The sequence below is a fragment of the Leptosomus discolor genome, chromosome 17 (assembly GCF_034619465.1).
Source record: "Leptosomus discolor isolate bLepDis1 chromosome 17, bLepDis1.hap2, whole genome shotgun sequence".
Taxonomy (NCBI): domain Eukaryota; kingdom Metazoa; phylum Chordata; class Aves; order Leptosomiformes; family Leptosomidae; genus Leptosomus; species Leptosomus discolor.
In genome coordinates, this window is record NC_141407.1 from 7,579,854 (window position 1) to 7,598,911 (window position 19,058).

Genomic DNA, 19,058 nt, shown 5'->3' on the forward strand with positions numbered 1-19,058 from the left:
TGAACGTATAAAACAGGAACAGGCTGTTCCGTGCCGTTCGCCAGAAGTTGGCTACTGCTGGGCTCATCTAAAGATTTTTCCAAAATGGCAGGATCAGGATATTGGATTTTAAGTCAGCTCTATCGTTGATGCGGAGCATAAAATAAAACAGCTTCAAAACAGCATCCCAGTTCATTGCCTGTGGATTTCTCGCAGCATTTCCCATAGGAAAAATCTTCGTGTTGTTCTCAAGGTTGCCAGTCCGTTGGCCGTGCAGGCAGCGGGTCACTGGCCCGGTGATGCTGGGAGCCCTGGTGAATGATGAAATAATTCACCGTTTTTTGTGAAATGCTATGAGAAGAAAAAGAGATGTGTAAATGCAAAGTGCCATTGGTAGAGAAGTCCAGGGCGTATGGAGACCTGGAGCAAGCGTCTAAAATGTAATTGCAGCTACCCAATTTGAGCCAAACCTTTAGAAAAGAGGATGATCAGTGAAAGCCTTTTCATGTTCACCCCGGTGCACACCTGCCAAGGCCTGTGTGTTTGTGGATGTCCGTGTGTCTGTGTCTGTACAAGTGTACACAGGCACACAGCGCACGGTAACGCTTTCGGGAAAGCCAGGTTCCCCGAGGGAGGCGGAATCCCTCGGAAGGGGCTGGCTGGTTGTGCAGTCAGTGTCTCCTTCCTGGGTGTGAGCCCTTTGCCCACGCAAGACTCAGCAGCCAAGTCTGCGGGACACTCGTGAAACCCACCGTGGCAGAGCCCCGGAGCTGTGCTGCTGCTGCGCCCTGCCTGTGTCTGCCGGTCTGCCTGGCTTTCCAGCCTGCGTCTGGGGACGTGGTAATTCCCCACGGAGTTTGCAAGTGATGAGGTGTTCTCAAACTGTGGCTAACGAGTCTTAGACTCACACTGCCAGACGCCTCTCTGCTCAGTGACCACCATCCCCATGACCAAGCAGCCACACATCCATCGCTAGTCCCAGCTGCTCCCCCACGACAGCAGCATCAGACTTGTTCCTGGGGAGCCTCCAGCTCTTCTCGTGCTGTAGACGCCCCTCTGCCCTCCCTTGCCCGTGGTAGCTGCTCTCATCCTGGTGGAGGAGAGGAATCGGGGAGAGTTTCTTGTAGCATTTGGTTCTTTGCACTTTAGCGGCTGAATCTGAGAAGGAGCCAGCACCAGCCCTTTACAGAGCACCAGCAAACAGGCGACGACCCAACGATTTTACCTTCGTGACTTTCCAGTAGCTAAAATGGCAACCAAAGCTGTATCGTTAAACCCCGCTCTGCTGGGTCAGTAGGCGGCCTTTGCATTTACACTGCACACTGGGCGCCTCCTGTGGGCTTGAGACCCCCATGCACGGGCAGGAGAGGGTTTTGTCTTGCAGAGAGGCCGTGGGGGTACACGCGGTGTGGGCAGCAGTGAGCTCTGCTCACTGAGCAGGGATGGGGGCAGAAACAACCCGAGGGAAGAATCGAGGCGCACCTTCTGCTGAAGCCATGCCCACAAGCTTTCCAGGAGCTAGGTTTTTGTAGTTGCTAGGGCACCACAGATTGGGATAGCTGCCCACTGGGGCTTCAGATCCCCCTAAACACCAGCCTGGAACTTTAAATCCCACAGCAGGTTTTTTTCTCTGGGGCTGTTGCTCTTTACCCAGTGCTGCTCACTGGCCTCTGCTTTGGTGATTCCATCTCCTTGACCTGGAGCTGGTTTTGGCTCGCTTTGGAGCGAGGAAGAGTGAGGTTTGGAGAGTGAACCCAAGGCACGTTCCCCCAGCGCTGGGCTTGCTTTCCTCCTGCGAGCTGCAGGCTGCTCCCTGCGCCGGCTGGGAAGGGCATCCTGGGGATGCGGTGCCTCACCCGAGACTCCCTCACGCAGCACTGCCATGGCCTGCCACCCACCTGGGATGCCAGTGTCCTCCCCATGTTTTGTGTCAGTCCTGAATTCAGACCACGGGAGGGTCCTTCGTTTCCCATCTTTGGTAGGAGCCTGGGGTCTTCTGCGGGGGCTCCGCAGCCCCCGCAGGCATGATGTGCGTACGGATGGCCAGGAGAAGGCAGGGACGGGGAGGGAGGCACCTCTGTGCTGGCCAGGGAGAAGGGGAGCTCCCAGCAAGCTTTCCTCCAGCTTCCCTCTGCTTTCCCCTGCACCTGTCGCTCCCGACATGGGTTCTCCCTTCCCTCTCGGTATGAGGCCTTATTCCAACCCGAGGGGACCGAGGCTGCCCGCAGCATCTCTTTGCACTGAAGCATCCATCCCACGCTGCCCGCGGGGCGCCCCGGGGCGGTGCTGCAGAGCTGGCCTCTGCTCGAGGATGGACCCACCACCCCCCAGCCCGTCCACGCTCTCACCTCCCCAGCGCCAGCGTGCCGGCACTCCGCCTTGTGCCCCCGCTGCCCAGGGGCCTGGCCACAGTAGGGAAATCCGCTTTAATGGGGTTAAACCTTTTAACTTCATTAATTGCTCCATGAAAACCGATAGCTTGGCAGGGGCACTGTATGGTTGCTACCTCTCTTGCCTTTCTGTAGGAGCAGGGGCAGCTGATCTGCTCTCTTTGGCCTCTGTAACCCTGTCCAAAATTTTGTAGAGGTTTTTAACATCATCTGGTGAGATGTAATCTCCGCGGAGCCAGGGGGAACACAGGCAGTGGAGCCGGGCAGCCTGCTTGCCGCTGTAGCGAGTCGCTTGTGAGGTGCGTGGGCTGCCTTGGGTGGAAGGTGGGATGCCGTCCCGGCAGCGCCGGTGGAATGCCGGCAGCTCGTTCGTAGTCGGGAGAGGATTCTGCTGTACTTTTTTCCTGTCTGTAGGTTTTATTCAGACAATATGTAATGATTGAGTGATTTACAATTCAGTGTTAAGCTAATGAAAACGTTGATAATGGTGATAATAAAACTTTTTTTTTTCCTATGGTGTGTTGGAGGTTTTTTGTGGAGTGTCTCTGCCCTCTCCGTTGCCACCACCGTTATCTTCAACCTAAGATTTCAGCTGGCCCATCCCCTCTCCTGCTGATGGGGAATGGGAGCAGCTCAGCCTGGTGTGTCCCAGCCTTGTCCCAGGCTCCTTCCCAGTGCTCTCCATGGAAGGGTCCTCTCTGAATCAACCCCACCTTCAAAGCTGCATTTCCCTCTGCTGTTTCCAGATGCAGTTTGGCCATGGGCATCGCCAGGCACAGGGCTAAGCTTGCTCTCAGCTCGTGCTCTGCTCGCTACCCCAATCAGAAGCCGCTTGCTCCTGCTGTTTTCTTCCCAAGATGCTTCAGGGTCAACACTGGCTGTTCAAGGTTGATTTTGAAACCCTGGAGGTGGAGATGCTGCTGGCAGAAAAAACTACGCCTGGCCCAGGTGTTGGGAGCACTGGAGTCAGTGCGGGTGGAGGGGGAGCCTGGGGACCCTTGGGGAAGGAGTCCCGTGGGTGTTACTGGGTGTGCGGCCACTGCCTGGTCCTGGATGGCCTCGAGCTGTGAGCTCTCAGGTGGGGAGCTTTGGGACTCTGGTGTGACTCCTGCTGCGGGGGTCTGCAGGAGGAGGTGGCAAGAGCAGGCAGCATTCCCTGGGGAGCTGCTGCAAGCCCTTTTCCCGTGGAAATTACGAGGGATCATAAAGTTCCAGTTCACTGAGAATTTCTTAAAGGTCTTTCTCATGCTTCCAATTCCCTCTGCAGGTCATCAGGGCAGGACTGAGGTGCAGGGCAGCTCCCCATCCAGCCACCCACCCACCCCAGCTACAGCCCCTGGGCAAGCAGTGGTGGAGGAAGGAGGAGGAGGAGGATTTCGCCAGTGGCACGAGTGTCTGGGAGGCCGGGGCAGCCCAGCCCAGCGTGGCAGCTGGGGATGAACGGCATCTCCCACCCTCAGACCATCACCAGCTTCCAAAAGCAAGATGGGGCTCAAGGCAGTCACTAAGCAACTAAGCTCCCCAGCAGCACTGCCTGGCAGCTCGGGATGCACAAAGGCAGCGATAAACCCGAGCGGGTGCCCTGCTTTCTGAGCCGGCAGCTCGTTACCAGCTCCATCCTCCGCCTGAGCCAGGCTCCGCGGTGCAGGTGTCATGCCACCGGCCCCGGTGCTTCTGCTGGGCTTTGCCTTTGCATCATTGCCTGGGGGGCTCTGTGGTGTGAGCATGGGGGCACCAAGCACGGGCAGCGCCGCACTGAACCCAGACAGAGAGTGCAAAGCTGGCTCAGCCTCCAAGCTGTGGTGGTTCTCCCACTTCCAGCTCCACAAGAGATGGGTTTCATGGTGGTGATGCCACGTGGGCTCTGACTTGTGCAGGAGTTGAAGCTGTTTCCTTCCATGAGGGTGGATGGAGGGCGAGAGGTGCCAGCTCCATCCTGGCCACTCGGAGGGTGTCCCGGGTTCAACATGGAGAGATCTCCGTCTGCTGCAGGGCTCTGATGGCAAGGGCACCACAGCACAGCCAAGCCTCGGGCTGACAGCCTTGGTGAGGGTTGGGGGAGATGGGACATGGCAACAAAGGGGCTGAGCTGGTGGGCTCAGCATGAAATGACAGCGCTGAGGAGCTGAGGAGGCAGCAAAAGCCTCATTCTTAAGCCTGTTCTATGTGCTCACAGCTCATTTTCTCCCCACCTCCTCCCCTTTCTATTGAAACTGAGGCTTCCACAGCTGGTCCAGATTTGGGGCCACTGGTGCAAAGTGGTGCAGCTGCTGAGCACCCGGGGAGGAACTGCAGCCAGGGCATTTTGGCGGTGGGAGGCTCTCCACCCCCTGCCCTCCTGCCTGTGAGATGCCACACACCCCAAAGGGCCCTGGGGAGCACCCAGGAGGTCTCGCAAACCAGCCCAGCAGCACTTGCGCCACCCTCCTGGCCTGGGTGGCCCAGGCTGCGCAGCCCGGGACTGTGCTCCTGGCCCCATCACTGTCCCTTCCCTGCCCACGCATGGGACAAGGGGACAGACTGAGGCTGGGAAGGGCTGAGCATCTTGCATCAGAGTCGTGCTGCCCGGACGCAGGCAGGATGGATCTACTGCGGCCATGTCGCACGCCAAGAGTGGTTGTGAAGTCCTACCCCATCCCTGTACTTCCCTGCTTGGGCATGACCTGTCTTGAAGCCCAAATCCCTGCTATTTTACAGACTGGAACAAGAAAGTCCTGGTTGTAACAAGCCTGCACAGATTCGGGCTGACATCAAAGCTCAAAGCTACTTCCAGGGAAGCCCAAGCACCAGGGAAAGGTTGGAAAGGTGAAGGTCACTGGTGAGGGAGGGTGGAGGAACCCAGGGCATTCCTGTGCTGGGGGCAAAGACACCATCCCACGATGGGCAATGAGACCCAGCTGCTTCCCAGCTCTGGGACAGCACTCCAGCCCCCCTCCTCCCTCCAATGCCCTCCAACATCCCAGCAAAATCCACAGGGAGGGATAATACCCCTGGATATAAACACTGCCCACATCCCCGTGGCAGGGGAGCCAGCCCTGGCGTACCCCTGCAGCCGGGCAGGGCTGGGGTTTGGGGCTCGGACACATCCCTCTGCTCCCCCTCTTGACAAATAACCAACCACCATCAGCTGGATTCACCTTTTATTAAACTGCCCAGAACAAAAAGAGGCGACAGCAAAGCCTGCCCTGAGGCCTTTTCAATGCTGCCACTCTGCATGCCTTCCCCATCAGGAAAAGGGGATTTTTCCTCCAGGAAAACCCCTCAGAGGGTATTTTAGGTAGAACTAAGAGTGGAAATGTCCCTTTATTGGGGGAAAAAAGTGGAACAGCTGCTGCTGCTGTCAGAGCCCAGTCCTGCTTTCCTGCAGACAAAGCAGGATGGATGCAGGCCATGTCGCGGGGGTGGGGGGCACCAGCTGGAAACAGCCTCCCAGGTGGGGCTGTGCAGGTACCACACCCCGCCTGGGGGCACACACTGGGATGGGATCACCCCACCTCCTGTAACCCCAGCAGCAACCCCATGGGCTTGCGGGGACTGGGAGGAGGACACTGGCTGGGCTGCCAGCTGGATGCAAGGTGGTGAAGGGTGATTGTAGGTAGTGAACTCATCAGGACCAACCCCCTGGCAGGTGGCTCTATAGGGTTCAGGGAGGCTCTCCCCGGGGCTGTGCCCTTGGCCCAGGCTGGGCTTCTCAGAGAGGAGGGCTGTAGCAGGGCTGGAGGAGTTCAGCTCCCCCTGTGAATGCATCCCACCATCCAGCTCAGCCTGGAGGACCTACCAATAGCGAGGTAAGGTGCGCTGGTGGGTAACTGGGCAAGTGTACGCACCTCTGGCTTCCAAAAGTACCACACGAGCCACAAGCCTGGGCTTAGACCTGGAGGTGCGGTGCCATGAAGCTGTCCCCGCGTGCTGAGCAGCAGAACTGCAGTCCAGCCCCTCCTGCCCGCCTCTCCCTGCCCACCCGCCAGCCGCCAACCTGCTGCGTGGCACCGACTTACCTGCGCCCGGTGTCAGGGGACAACTTAAAGATCCCCAGCCCCGCAGGGCTCACTAACACGGGCTTTGCTTTTCCTACGCTCCCAGCAAGTGCAATCCAGCCCATGTCGCAACAGGCATGTGCTGGCAGCGGCCACAGCCAAGGTTAAGCAAGGTGGGAGAGCAGCAGCGCCGCCGTTTAGGGAGCAGGGAGGTGGGAAAGCAAACATACAGCTTGCTGGCCTTCATGTTGGGGGGCCTCTTGCCAGACCCAGATGCTTGAACCTACTTGGGAGGAAAAAGCAAATTAAAACTAACAATGTCATTCAGTGCCTGCAAAAAGGAACGATTATTTCTCAACAGAGTTTAAAGGCTCCTGCTGGACCCTGCATGGGGCTGGCTGTCAGCTGAAAGGGGAGAGGAAGAGAAGAAATGAGAGCAGTAAGAAGGACCCGACAACTCCGTTCATAATTTGTCATCACAGTAAGACTCAAGCACCGAGTATGGCTCGGCACACGCTCCTAGATGGATTTCCTCCGCAGCCGGGGGTGTTGCCGGCAGCGAGGGCTGTTGGACGATAAAGTGCTCCCTGGGGAAGAGCCGGTCTGACCCCGTGTGCTCAGGGAGACCTCGTCGATTTTGTAGGAAATGGAGTTGTAATACACGGGGTTGGTGTGGCAGCTCAGGGTCTCGGGGTGGGAGGGCACGGGGCTGCCGCACAGCTGAGGTCTGTAGCACAGGCACGTGCAGAAGGAGGGGACCGCGGCCGCCGAGTTGGCCGACTGGCGCCGCTGCCTCTCCGCGTCCTCCTGGATCAGTGGGATGAGGTTCATCTGGCTTGTCCTGTCCTCCACAGGGAGAAAAATGGTGTTGCTGCTCCGGCTGTCCTCTTTTGGCTTGAGGTGGATGTTGTTTCGGGCTCTCCTCAGTGAGGCACGCTCTTCAGCATCCCGCCGCTCATCCTCCGAGTTCATCGTCAGGAACCGCAGCACCACCAGGTTGAGGAAAGCGCCGATGACGGTCAGGCCCACCAGGATGTACATGAAGCTGAACGCCACGTACGGGGGCTTCTTTTGCAAAGCCTCGTTCTTCTGCAGAGCCACAAAGTCTCCAAAGCCAATAGTGGTCAAGGTTATGAAGCAGTAGTAATAGGCATGAAAGAAAGTCCAGCCCTCGAAATAAGAGAAGGCTGCTGCACCGATGCACAGGGTCCCCATGCAGGACAGAAAGCCGACTAGGACCATGTTCTCCATGGAGACGTTGGTTGTCCTCATGCCCAGACACTTCTTGATCTTCTTGAGCAGCAGCCGCACAACGGTGTTCATGCGCTCCCCCAGGCTCTGGAACATGACCAGCGTCAGGGGGATGCCCAGGATGGCGTAGAACATGCAGAAAACTTTGCCAGCGTCCGTGCCAGGGGCGGCGTGCCCATAGCCTGCGAAGGAAAGAGGAAAGGCAGGCATCAAGCCCTCGCTGGGGTTGCCGGTAAGGCTGCCCTGGGACCAAAAGGAGCAGTAGGAGAATGGGAGGAAAATGGAACACGCATCAGTAACAGATCTGCAGGCAATGCTAAGGGGGCCACGGCATGCCACGTCCTTTGGGGTGACGGCGCATCGCAGTATCATGTGGGCAGAACTTCATTTGGCCTCTGAAGAGAGCAGGTATCCTCCTGACAGCCCCTGAGCTTGTATGAGATCATGGAGGCCAAGCGGAGCCCTAGAGCTGGATTGGGGTCTGCAAGCCTTCCGCAGCTCACGGGCAGTTTTGGGCAATGATGCTGTGCCAGGGTCGGCAGGGAAACCTGAGTCCCCTCAGCGAGGGGGGACGGAGGCTCCGCAGGATGCTGAGACCAACAGCGCCAGGTCACCCTGCGGGAAGGTATGTGCCCAGCTAGTCCCGTCCACAACTGTCCTTGCAGGGCCATCGTCACCTGCTCCGGCCCCTCCCACCCCCTGACCCCTCCAGTGTCACGGGCATCTCTGACTCCCGGCTGCGTGATCATTTCCTGCGCGGCCTGTTGGAGAGGAGCTATAGGGCCCTGCACTACAGGATCAGGCCCTGCAGGAGCAGCTAAGTCTGGGAGGACTTCTGCAGAGCAACTTCAGCGTCAGACCTAAAGCACTGCTGGATCACTGGGGAGGAGGGGTTGTACTGTTTTAAATGCAGGGAAGTATTTATGCCACCGCAGCCCTGTCAGCCCTTGTCCTCGGGACAAAGAGCTCAAGGAGGACACGGTTCTCCTTGAACGCCTTCTGAGATTTAATTTCCCCACCTTGCTCCAAGTTTCAGAGCTGTGACTCAAGGACACACACAATTATACCGTGAGTCGTAATGAGGTATTCACCGCAATCTTCCGGACTTCAGTGATTCTGCACCCACCTCACTTAATTACACGAGCTTAACAGAAATCCATGGCCTCTGACCTAAGCGGATGAGTAACTAACTCAGTGCAAGGGAGTCACGCAGTGTGGGGAGTAATGGCATCCAAAGGCATCCAAGCCTTTCTTTTGAGTTCCTGTGAGAAACTACCAGGGCTGGAAACTTCATCCCCGAAGGCACCTGCAGAACAGCATCAGCTCCTTCCCACACTGCTGCGTGGCCTTCTGCAAACAGCTCTGTATATTTCCACTTTTTCCAGGTAGCCATGTGACTTTTGCATGAAGATGTGGGGGAACCCCCCCCTTTTTTATTTCTCAGTTCAAAGCTGTGACTTGGCTTCACCTCTGTCTCTGCTGCCAGTGGATTTCCAGGACTCTTAGAGAAGCTGTTGGCATGCAGCGATGGGAAGACCAGAGGATGATAACCACGTCCCAGGCTCCCGAGCACACCTCCTTCTCCAGGGAACTCCTGTGATGGGACAGGGCTGGGAGGCTGAGGACAGCGTTACCCTCGACCGTGCCGTGCTCCAAACTGCAAGCAGGCAGGAGGGGACCGGTTTCTAATTGCTCTGTCTGTTGCTAAACCCACACAATCAAAAATGATAAACTTAATGCCTGCATGCCACATCTCACAGAACACAGAGCAGACGTGAGACTGCAGTGGCAAAAAAAAACCCACTCAGATCCAAGCTTAATAACTGAGTGTGATTATCAGGTCCTAGGCTACAAGATAATACAATGACAGCAATGAGGAGGTAAATATAATGATTCAGAAGAGCAGTAAGTGGAACAACAGTTGTTGTACCCTGAGAGACTGCTGAAAGAGCATTTGACTGATGCTTTCAAAATGACAAAGGGAATTAGAAAGAGTAAACACAGCTACATTAATGTTAAAACTGAGATTTGGAGCACAGCCCAATATCAAGAGACCTGCCAGCGTTTTAGAAATATGGCACCTAGGCTGAAATTATTTATCACATGGGGTGTGTGGTAAGTGTAGCAATTGTTTGTCACAGTCAACAGAAAAATAATGTAAATGGAGCTATAACCTGTCACGAGATGATGGAGATTTTCACAGAAGCCATTCATCTTACCCCCCTGCTGGGGTCTGACACTAACTGTGCCCTGAACCCTTTGCTGTTTGCTGCCCACATGCGTTGCCAGCTGCACAAACCCCACACCACATCTCGCAGGGGCACACAGGGACCCCCTGGGCAGGGCCTGTAGGGTACCTGCCCCTCCGCTACCTCTTGTCCCTGAGTAACGCAGCACAGTTGATCCTACCAGCCCTTGTCCTGAGGGACAGTGCTTTCAGCTACCAGCTACTGCACCCATCCCAAGCCCCCCAGCGAGGCTGAGCCCTGTCCTAAAGATGAGGAGGTGGCTGCTGGCTGTGGAAGGGCAGGATTTGTCCTCAGGGCTCCTGCCTCCAAAACACGTCTGCTGACTGAAATCCCAGCACAAGCAGTGACACGAGCACAGGATCCCATGCCTGTCTGCCTCCACGGGATGCTCAGGGGGCACAGATGAATCAAAGTGGATTAATTAAACAACGCTCAACTCCCATGTGGCTAATCTCACCTAGAATTAAGACAACCCTCATTCAATTTAGTTTCATTCTCTTGCAAAATTGAAGTGGGCAAACCCCACTTCAGGGCATCAGGCTTTAGTATGGGTCAGTGTGTTTACACGCGGGTTTAATGCGATTCAATCGCTCCCCTCCAAGCAAACTGACACCCATCTCTCTGCAGGCGCCTGTGCACGCAGAGCGGGGTTCAGTGCCTGGTGGCTGTCTTGGCTCCCTGAAACAGGTCTCGTACAGCCAAAGAGCCAGAGTTTCGAGCTGGCAAAGCAGCCAACAGTTCTTGCCCTGCTCTTCGCCCTGGCTGGCTGGCTACGACACCGCACAGAGGACGGACGCGGCTCCCACCTCTGCTCTCCTACCCCCGGCCAACTTCGGCAGCTGCCTGCCCCAAAGGTGCCTCCAGAAGCACCCCGTGGTGCCGCCTCCCTGGGACAACGTGCACGTCACGCTTCGTGACCCCAGCCATAGCGGTACCCCCGGCACCCCCCAGAACCGGGCAGCCCCCAGCCCGCCCACGGGATACCTCTCCCACCGCTGGGCACCGGGGGTCCCACAGGGTCAGCTCGGCGGGTGGCCCGAAGGGATGTCCCAGCCTTGCCAGGGTGAGACCTGCCTCTCCCGTGCAGGCGACGCCCGCCCCGGGCCGTCCTGGGGCACCCAGAGGTGCGTGCGGGAGGTTGTGGAGGCGCAGAGGTGCGGGGATGGAGAGGTGCGGGGGTTGAGGGGTGCGGGGGTGGAGAGGTGCCGGGGGCGGCGGGGGGCAGGACGCACGCCGGGGTGCCAGCACTCACCGATGGTGGTGATGACCGTGATGGCGAAGTAGAAGGAGCCGGCGAACTTCCACTGCCGCCCGGCGCGGTGCGGCTCGGCCTGCAGCACCAGCCGCTCCAGCTCCCGGTAGTCGTCGGCGGAGAAGCGGTACTTCCTCCGCAGCTCCCCGCGCTTCTGCTCCAGCAGCCGCTTGCGGCCGCTCTCCGCCTCCGACTCCAGCGCATCGAAGACGGCGGCGCCCACCAGCAGGTAGGAGAAGATGCAGAGGATGAGCGCGGCCGTGCGCAGGTTCTGCCGCTTCATGGCGAGGGGCGGCCGCCGCGCCTCAGCCCGGGCTCCGCATGGCCCCGCGCCCGCCGCCCCCCGCCTGCGCGCCCCGCCTGCGCGCCCGCGCGCCGCCCCCCGCGCGCCGCCCGCCCCGCGTCCCCCCCCGCGCCGCCCCCCGCGCGCCGCCCGCCCCGCGTCCCCCCCGCGCGCCGCCCGCCCCGCGCCCCGCGTCCCCCCCCGCGCCGCCCGCCCCGCGTCCTCCCCCGCGCCGCCCGCCCCGCGCCCCGGCTCCTGCGGGCACCGGGCACCGTCTCCCCGGGCACCGGTGCGGGATCCCGCTCGCCCCGCGCGCGGCTCCTGCGCGCCCCGAGCCCACCCAGCCAGGCAGCCCCGGGCCGGCGCCGGCAGTCCCGGGCTGCGGACGAGCCCGAGCGAGGCCGCGCGTCACCCCACGGCGGTGCCGTTAGTAGCGGCCCGTGTCCCCGAAGCCGCTCCTGGCTGGGTGCTCCCCGGCCGGGGCTCTTCCTTGTGCCAGCGCCTGCCCGGCCTGACCGCGGGGGCCTTTGGGGTGCGGGGGCTGGCGCCGCTCCCGCAGCCCCGGGGCCGGCCCCGGGCGGGCAGCCCTCGCCTCCGCGGCTCCGTCCGGCTCCGGGCGGCCGCACAGCCCCGGCGGCGAGGAGCGCCCCGCGGTGCGTGTTCTCTGCGTGATCTCTGCTTGTCCCAGCCGGTCACCGGGGCGGACGGTCCGGCCTGCTGGGTCCGGCGCTGTTTTGAGGGAGCAGAAAGGAGCGGAATAACCAGGCGCAGCGTTTCTGCCGGTGCCTTTGGCGTGTCCATCAGAGGCTGCAGGCGCGGGGGGATGCGGGGCCCACCAGCCCTGTGCTGGCGTGGGGGGCAGCGAGCGGAGCTCGCTACGGGCAGCCCAGGTCAGCTCTGAGGTGCGGGGAAATTGGCTGTGGTAGGAGGCAGAGCCCGCAAGGTGAAGCCCCTGTTTCTCATTACTGGTTTCCTGGGCTTTTATGTAACCCTTATGTTTCACTTTTAAAAATAGAAAGATACTTCTCTGAATTATATATTGCAGGAGACGGTATCTCCTTCAAGAAATAAACTCTCCCTCTTTTGACTGGGAATAAAACAAACAAGGAAAACAAACCAACGAGCAGGCTTACATCCCGCTTCATCCATCTCTCTTCCCTCTCTGGAGAGGAGAAGATGCTCAGGGCTTTAATTGCAACAAAGGAGGTTTGAATTGGACAGAAAAACTTTTTAACCATGAAGACAGTGAAACGCCAGAACAGATTGCTTGGGGAGATTGTGGCAGCCCTGTCACTGGAGGAGTTTAAAAATAAGATGCAGATGTCTGGATGTCTGCTGAAAGTGCTCTGGGTACAGCTGATGCTCTCCTCGAGCAGGGGATGACTCGTTGCCCTCCTGCAGCCCCTTCCAGCCCTGTCCTCTGCATTTCCATGGCCAGCACGAGGGACACGGTGCCCTTTCCTGCTGTAATCGTGAACTCTTTTTCACCCTGGACGCTTGCCACTTCCCTCCTCCCTGCCAAGCCTCCGTGCCAGCACCATTAGTGAAAGTTGTTATTAAGGAAAAAAACGCAGGCTCCAGCATCCATCACCAGCAGCACAAGCTGTCGGTGGATTGCTGTTCGACATCGTAGCACTTGCAGCCTCCTAAATCACGTGGCAAAGCCTTCACTGGAGGAATGGGTCTGGTTTATGTTCTCCATGGTGTCATTTGTGGCCCCGCTAACGGGGCCTGGGATGCTGTCAAACCTCCAGGCCCAGAGCAGTGCAGGGGCCGCCTGCTAGAGAAGATACACTTCACCTGCTGCCGTCCAGCTGCTGGTAATTTTTTCCACTGGTCAGCAATGACCTCCCGTCTTGAAGACAAGACACAGTGCTCCTAATTAAGCTCCCATTGGTTTCATTACAGAGGAAGACCTTATGGTGATTCACATCACCATGTGCCTGTCACACTTCTTTTAAGTAAGGTTTGGGGCTTCCAGTGCCTTGCAGGTCAAATTCTGGGGTCTCCAGGTAATATTTGGAGCATTAAGCTGTTGCTGGAGCGTGTTATCCAAAGCCAGCTGCTCTGTGCAGATGTGGGGCCAACATGCCAGTGCAGGTTCAAGGAAAACCATGGGAGGTGCTCTCCAGCCGTGGGTGAAGATAGGCACGAGCTACTTGCATAGCAGCAGCACCAATCTTAGATGGTCATGGACTACCTAAATCCTCCAGTTTGTTTCCAAACATGTCTGTGATGACAGCCAGCAGTGCTGGGGCAGAGATGGTAGAGCACGGCCTTCTCAAAGCACCACCTACACAGGGAGGGGGTCTGTGGATGGGATCTCACCCTCCCTGTGGCTGGGGCTGTTTGGGGCAGGAGGGGCCATCTCCACTCCTGGAGTATGGACAGCTCTCAGTGCTTCCTAGGGTGATTTCTGCTAGCCCTGTCCTCTTTGGGTCTTGTGGTGGGTCGACCTTGGTTGGCTCCGAGGTCTTCTGCCGACCCCAGAAGACATCCTCACCTGGCAGTGTCTTGTGGCAGAGGCCTTCCCTTGGCATGGCCTTTCCCTGCTGTGTCGGGAGTTACAGAGATTCAGGCAAATCCATTTTCTGGAAATGGGGATGCCATTGATGAAGCAGAGTTGGAAGAGGCTCTCATTCAGCAATGGCCACGATGAAACGACTGCTGATCTCTGCCACGGGGGCTTGGGACATCACTGGTTTCTCCTTTGGGGCTTTTCTTTGACCTCAGGCAGGCCACAGGCTCCTGTGGAAAAAATGCTGCTCCGAAGGAACGAGGACAGCAGCATCCATCTCCTAATCAGGAAACCCTCAGTAACAACTTCAGTGGTGATGAAACCAGGACTGTGCGGCAGCAGCACACGCAGCCTCGTGTTCTGAATGGGGTCGTGGGCTCCATGATTCAGACAGTGCTGAAATCAGCCAGCTCTGTGGTCTTGCTGCTCACACGTTGCTTTTTCCTGCACGCAGCGAGCACAGGGGCACGAGCAAGACCAAACTGTGTCACAGCGCTGTTGTGCAGGGAGGAGGAAAGTTTCACGCTTCCCCACTGGGAAGCTCCCTCCATTCAACCTTTGTCTTTCCCCCGACTTCACTGTGCTTGAGAAAGGTCAGGCTGGAGCCGCAGGATCAGGCCAGGCAAGATAATGTACTTTATCATTGATTTCCAGTGAGAAGTTGCGTTATGAGATTAAATGTCTCATTTTTATTGCATGGGGAGGCAGAGAAAAAGCAAGAGCTCTGAAAATAAAATAGAAGTCAAAGTGATGTGTTTCTGTTGTAAGGTGTTTGTGACCGGGAACGAACGTACCTTGTTTGTTCAGTCCTTTGGAGGTGAACTTTGAGAAGTTGCTTGCTTCTGAGGTTGGTAAACAAAGTCAAACCTCATCTGTGTTTAAATCAGTGCCTAATTAATGTGTTTAATTGGCCCACATCTACTGATCCCAGGCTGGCAGGGAATTTATTAAAAAGCTTTTCTAGTTTTAATGGATTGAAATAAGCAAAGCTGCTTAACCGTCTCAGATGAAAGATGCTAAATAGGGACCAGCAGTGTGGGTGTGTTTGAGTTGGTCCCACAGCCTGACGAACTGGGGAGAGGTGGGAGCATCCCACCAGCTTTGCTCAAGCTGCTTCAGGCATTGGCGCTGCCTTGGGCTGCGCAGGCAGCTCCTGGTCGCCAAGCAGAGGGGTCAACGTCAGCGGGACGGGACGTGCCGTACCGGCTGCTGCCGCACCTCCGGCCGTGCTGCCCACCCACCCACGGGCGGCAGCCAGGGCTGAGGACGGGCTCTGGCAGGCGTCACCCCCCTCCCCAGGTTTCGGCCGTGAGGTGCTCCAGCTCTCCGGGGGCTTGGGGACCATCCTGACATGCTCTGCTTGTTTTGGTTATTTTTAAAGACCAAATAGATGTTTTCTTTTGCCTTAGTGAAAGCATCAGCCATTCTGGCTTTGATGCCATTTAATACCGAGATTATAGCCTCGTGGTGCCACAGGATATTTTTAAAGCGATGGATTAGTTCATTTCTAAAAAGGATTAGATACCGAGATGTGAATAACAACCAGCTGCAGCTGCCCAGAGGAGAGTGGGACTCCAAGCACCGCTTGGCTGTCCCAAGCCAGGTGGCACTGTGAGCCGGGCACGGGGAGCGATCTCTCCTCCCCGCATGAGGAGACACGGTGATGCCCTCTTCTGCGGACAGAGTCCCTGACCGGATCCAGGCTGGATGTAGCTTCTGCCCCATGACTCCGTAAATCTTCCTGTAAAATTTCCTCCTGCTAGCAGGAGCTAACTTGTCTCTGTCCTACAGGCCACGCTCGGGGTTACTGGAGGCTCACGGCTTTCTCAGCTCTGGGGTTTCCCCACTACCTCCCTCCCTGACTCTTTGTAGCTCAGACGGCTGCAGGCGCTTTGCTCTGCGTTGTAATGTGGAAGCTCAGCAAGGGCATTAATGAAGCGTTGGGTATAAACTGGTTGCCAATGCTTCCGTGTGGTCGCCATGGATGTGGCTTGCAGGTCTCAAACTCCAGGGCAGGTGGACACAGCTCCACGTATGACTGTTTTCAGCCGCCTTGCCTCGTACCAGCCGTGCTAAACCTTGGCCATGCCTCCTCCTGATACTCCACGGCCCCTTAGTGAGCCTTCCCCATTTACCCTTCCTACCCAAAACAGGTCCTGCAAGGGGCTGCACAGCCCCAATCCTCCTCAGCCCTGCTCCCCCCGGCAGCCTGATCTGCCAGTGGTTGTACATGAAGCAGACCTGGGCTGGAAATGCTGACGGTGCTCTTGACAGTTTATGGTCACAAACTCTATTTTCAGCCTAATAAGTTTTTTATACGCTTGGAAAGCTGTCAGTTGAACATCGGCCAGGCACAAAGTACCTGCCATAAAGTGCCTGGCCCGCAACCAGGCGGGAAAGGTGCTGCTCTGCTTTAGCAAGTTCTTGATCTCAGACGCTTTAGTTGGTTCATTTATTTGGTTTGAGTATCTTAGCTTTAATAATAAAATAGTAAGATAAAATAATAATGCCCCTGCTTAATAATTTGTGGAAATATTTGCTAAGAGCCTATTAAATCAGAGCTTGCAACCATTTTGGATTGGGGCTCAGGGGTGGGAGGCTCCATGGTGCTGCCGCCAGTGCCGGGGTGGGCTGGTCCCTGCGAGGAGCCACTTGACCCGCCCCGTGACAAAGGAGAGAGGCTTTGGGAACATGTCTGAAGAAGGGTCCCGCTCCCTGAGAAGGTTATCCTGGAGATGAGCTGCCATGGCCGTGACTGCAGACTCACCATAGAAACACGGCCACGTCAAACCCTTGGCCAAGCGGAGAGCGGGGCCTGATCCTGAGCGTGCCTCTGCTCCCGCCCCGGCAGCCTCGCGGTGCTATAAATGACTTTCTGCAACACAGCCCGCAGGGCTGCCAGGAAGGGCGAGGCGGGGGGGCAGGCAAAGGGTCTGGGAATGAATGGCAAGTATGCGAGGCTCTTTTGGAGGGTGCCCTGGTGACAGCTTCGCCCCTGTCCTGCAAGGCAGCCCCTGCCATGGTGGCACTGCACTGTGGGGATGGGTCCTGAACCTCTGTAGGGTTCCTGTGGGACACCCCTGGGCGAGCGATGGATGCTGGCACGCTGTGTGGCACATCATGACACTCGTGGCACCCGGTAAGCGCTGTGGCCCCTGCTGGCAGCCCTGCGGGTGGCTTCAGTGCCAGAGGTGTCTGTCCTCATTAACCGGGTGCCCGGGTCCCACGGCACCCTCCTTCCCACGGGAGCCACAGGGCAGCGGGTCCCTCTGCGGGGCACCGCAGGCTGGCTGGGGCTGCCGTGTGCGGCCCTGCCTGGGTGTGCCTGAGGGAGGAACGGTGGTGGCTCCCATCCCACCGGTGAGCTGAGCCGTGCTCTAGGTGAGATTTGGCTGTGCCAGCAGCCAGCGTGGTGACATGGCAGTGCAGGAGATGCGGCAGCCCTGGCTGCCACCCCGGGGCTTTCCCAGGCAGGCAGTTTACAGCAAATGGCTTGTTTCGATGCTAAAAATAGCCCAGCAGGAAACAAATTGGTCCCAGTACTTCAACTGGGGAAAAGTGCATTTATTAGTAAAACTCAAGACATTCTTTCCTGTTCTGCCTCTGAAGCTCAGGAAACCGGCAATGAGATGCTGACTGAGCTTCCCAGCCAGGCACCAACTTATTTCGATGCATTTTTCTTTCCCTGCTAGCAATGCTCCGTGGGCTGTTCCCACCCACCAAACTCCGCTGGCCAGAAGCAGCTCCAGCTTTGGGGCCACAAGCGATTTCCCAGCTGAGGGAGCTGTGAATTGCCCTGTGGAAATGCTCCCAGACGCGCCATGCCTGAGAGCACAGCAGGTTCCCGGTGGGGAATGAATATAACAAAATGAAAATATTTGTTTTCTCTTGCGGTGAAAGCACCGTGTTAGGGACATATTTCTTCCTCCACCTCAAAATTGCAGATTTTACTGACTTGTTTATACGAAGAGATTTTCCAGCTGCTTCTCTCCAGGCTTTTCTGTGGAAGGATTAATTGGGGACATGAAACACATTCTCTCTGAATTGCAAATGCAAAGATGTTTGCCTGTGTGTGCCTGGCCCCAGCTGTTTGCCCAGCCCTGGCCCTTTCTTTCCAGCCGTGCTCAGGGACTGTGTGGTGTCCCTGGGGCAGAGCAAACGGTGGTGCAGGAATCGCAGCTGTTCCGGGCATCGGGACGCCAGATCTGCCATGAATCAGTTACGGGGAATCAAATTAACACTTAAGCTTTTCTGAAGGCAGGCAAACCACCTGAGCTAAATGGAAAAATAAACGAGAGGCTTCTCTGGGTTCTGAAATATTTAGTTGACTTTTAGGTCCCTTGTTTGTGTGTCTCTTGGGGTGGGAACTGAGGTGCTGAGCAGCGACAGGACATGATGCTCATCTGGGCATCCTCCCAGGGCATGTCCACACAGGGCCAGGAGCCAGACTCAGGGCATGGCCATTTTGGGGTTTCTGGCTTGGGAACCGCATGTGAATGTTCCCCCTTGTGTAGGAAGACTGAGAGCTGCGAGCTGTCCCCCAGCCTGGGATCTGCAGGTGCTGATGTGACCGCAAGTCCGTCGCTCACCTGTGCTGTGCCTTTGGGAGAGGATGCTGCCCCGTACTCCCAGGCTGTCTGCTGCTCAGGTTCATCCGTGAATCACCCTCTGCTCCTCACCCATGTGGCACTGGAAAGGAAAATAAACTCTCCTCTTGCCTTCCGTGCTGCTGGCTTTGCTCCTCTTGGGACTAACCAGAGCTACTGGCAGTAAATCTTGGGGTGAGGAGTTATGAAATGGAGACCTAGCAAGCAGGGGGAAGGGGCACTGACCCACCCAGAGAGTGGTTCCTCCACCACCAGCTGTGGCTGCAAAATCCAGCCATGGAGTGATGTCTCATGCTCATCCCTGTGGACAGCTGGGTTAAAGCACAGACTTCTCCCCAATGTTCCAGCTCGCAGGGCCCCTCTCCTTTGCCGTGCCCCGTGGTGTCTCTGTTCTGCAGCTGGCCCTGGGGCAAACCTGCCAGAGCTCTTCCCCACCTCTCAGCTCGGTGCAGTGGAATAGTGACTATGGTGATGGGACTGTTGTTTCTGCATTGCACACGGATGCTTTTCCCCAGCAGCCCTGGGGAAGCTGCAGCATCTCCTACTTGGTAT

The 19,058-nt window shown here is 57.3% G+C and overlaps 1 protein-coding gene across 1 annotated transcript; it reads right to left on the reverse strand.

Moving 5' to 3' along the window:
- Positions 1 to 6,865: 6,865 nt before the first annotated feature.
- Positions 6,866 to 11,381, reverse strand: KCNK15 (potassium two pore domain channel subfamily K member 15). The gene is made up of 2 exons (XM_086474686.1): positions 11,099 to 11,381; positions 6,866 to 7,779 (listed from the first exon to the last, which is right to left on the reverse strand). The coding sequence occupies exons 1-2, from the start codon at positions 11,379 to 11,381 to the stop codon at positions 6,866 to 6,868; spliced, it is 1,197 nt and encodes a 398-aa protein (XP_086330812.1).
- Positions 11,382 to 19,058: the final 7,677 nt, after the last annotated feature.

What these genes read in the sequence shown, in the direction of transcription:
- KCNK15 (XM_086474686.1), bottom strand. Translation starts at nt 11,381, where the DNA reads ATGAAGCGGCAGAACCTGCGCACGGCCGCGCTCATCCTCTGCATCTTC. An exon ending in CACGGTCATCACCACCATCG is followed by an intron (nt 7,780 to 11,098) that starts GTGAGTGCTGGC and finishes TTTCCTTCGCAG; the next exon opens with GCTATGGGCACGCCGCCCCT.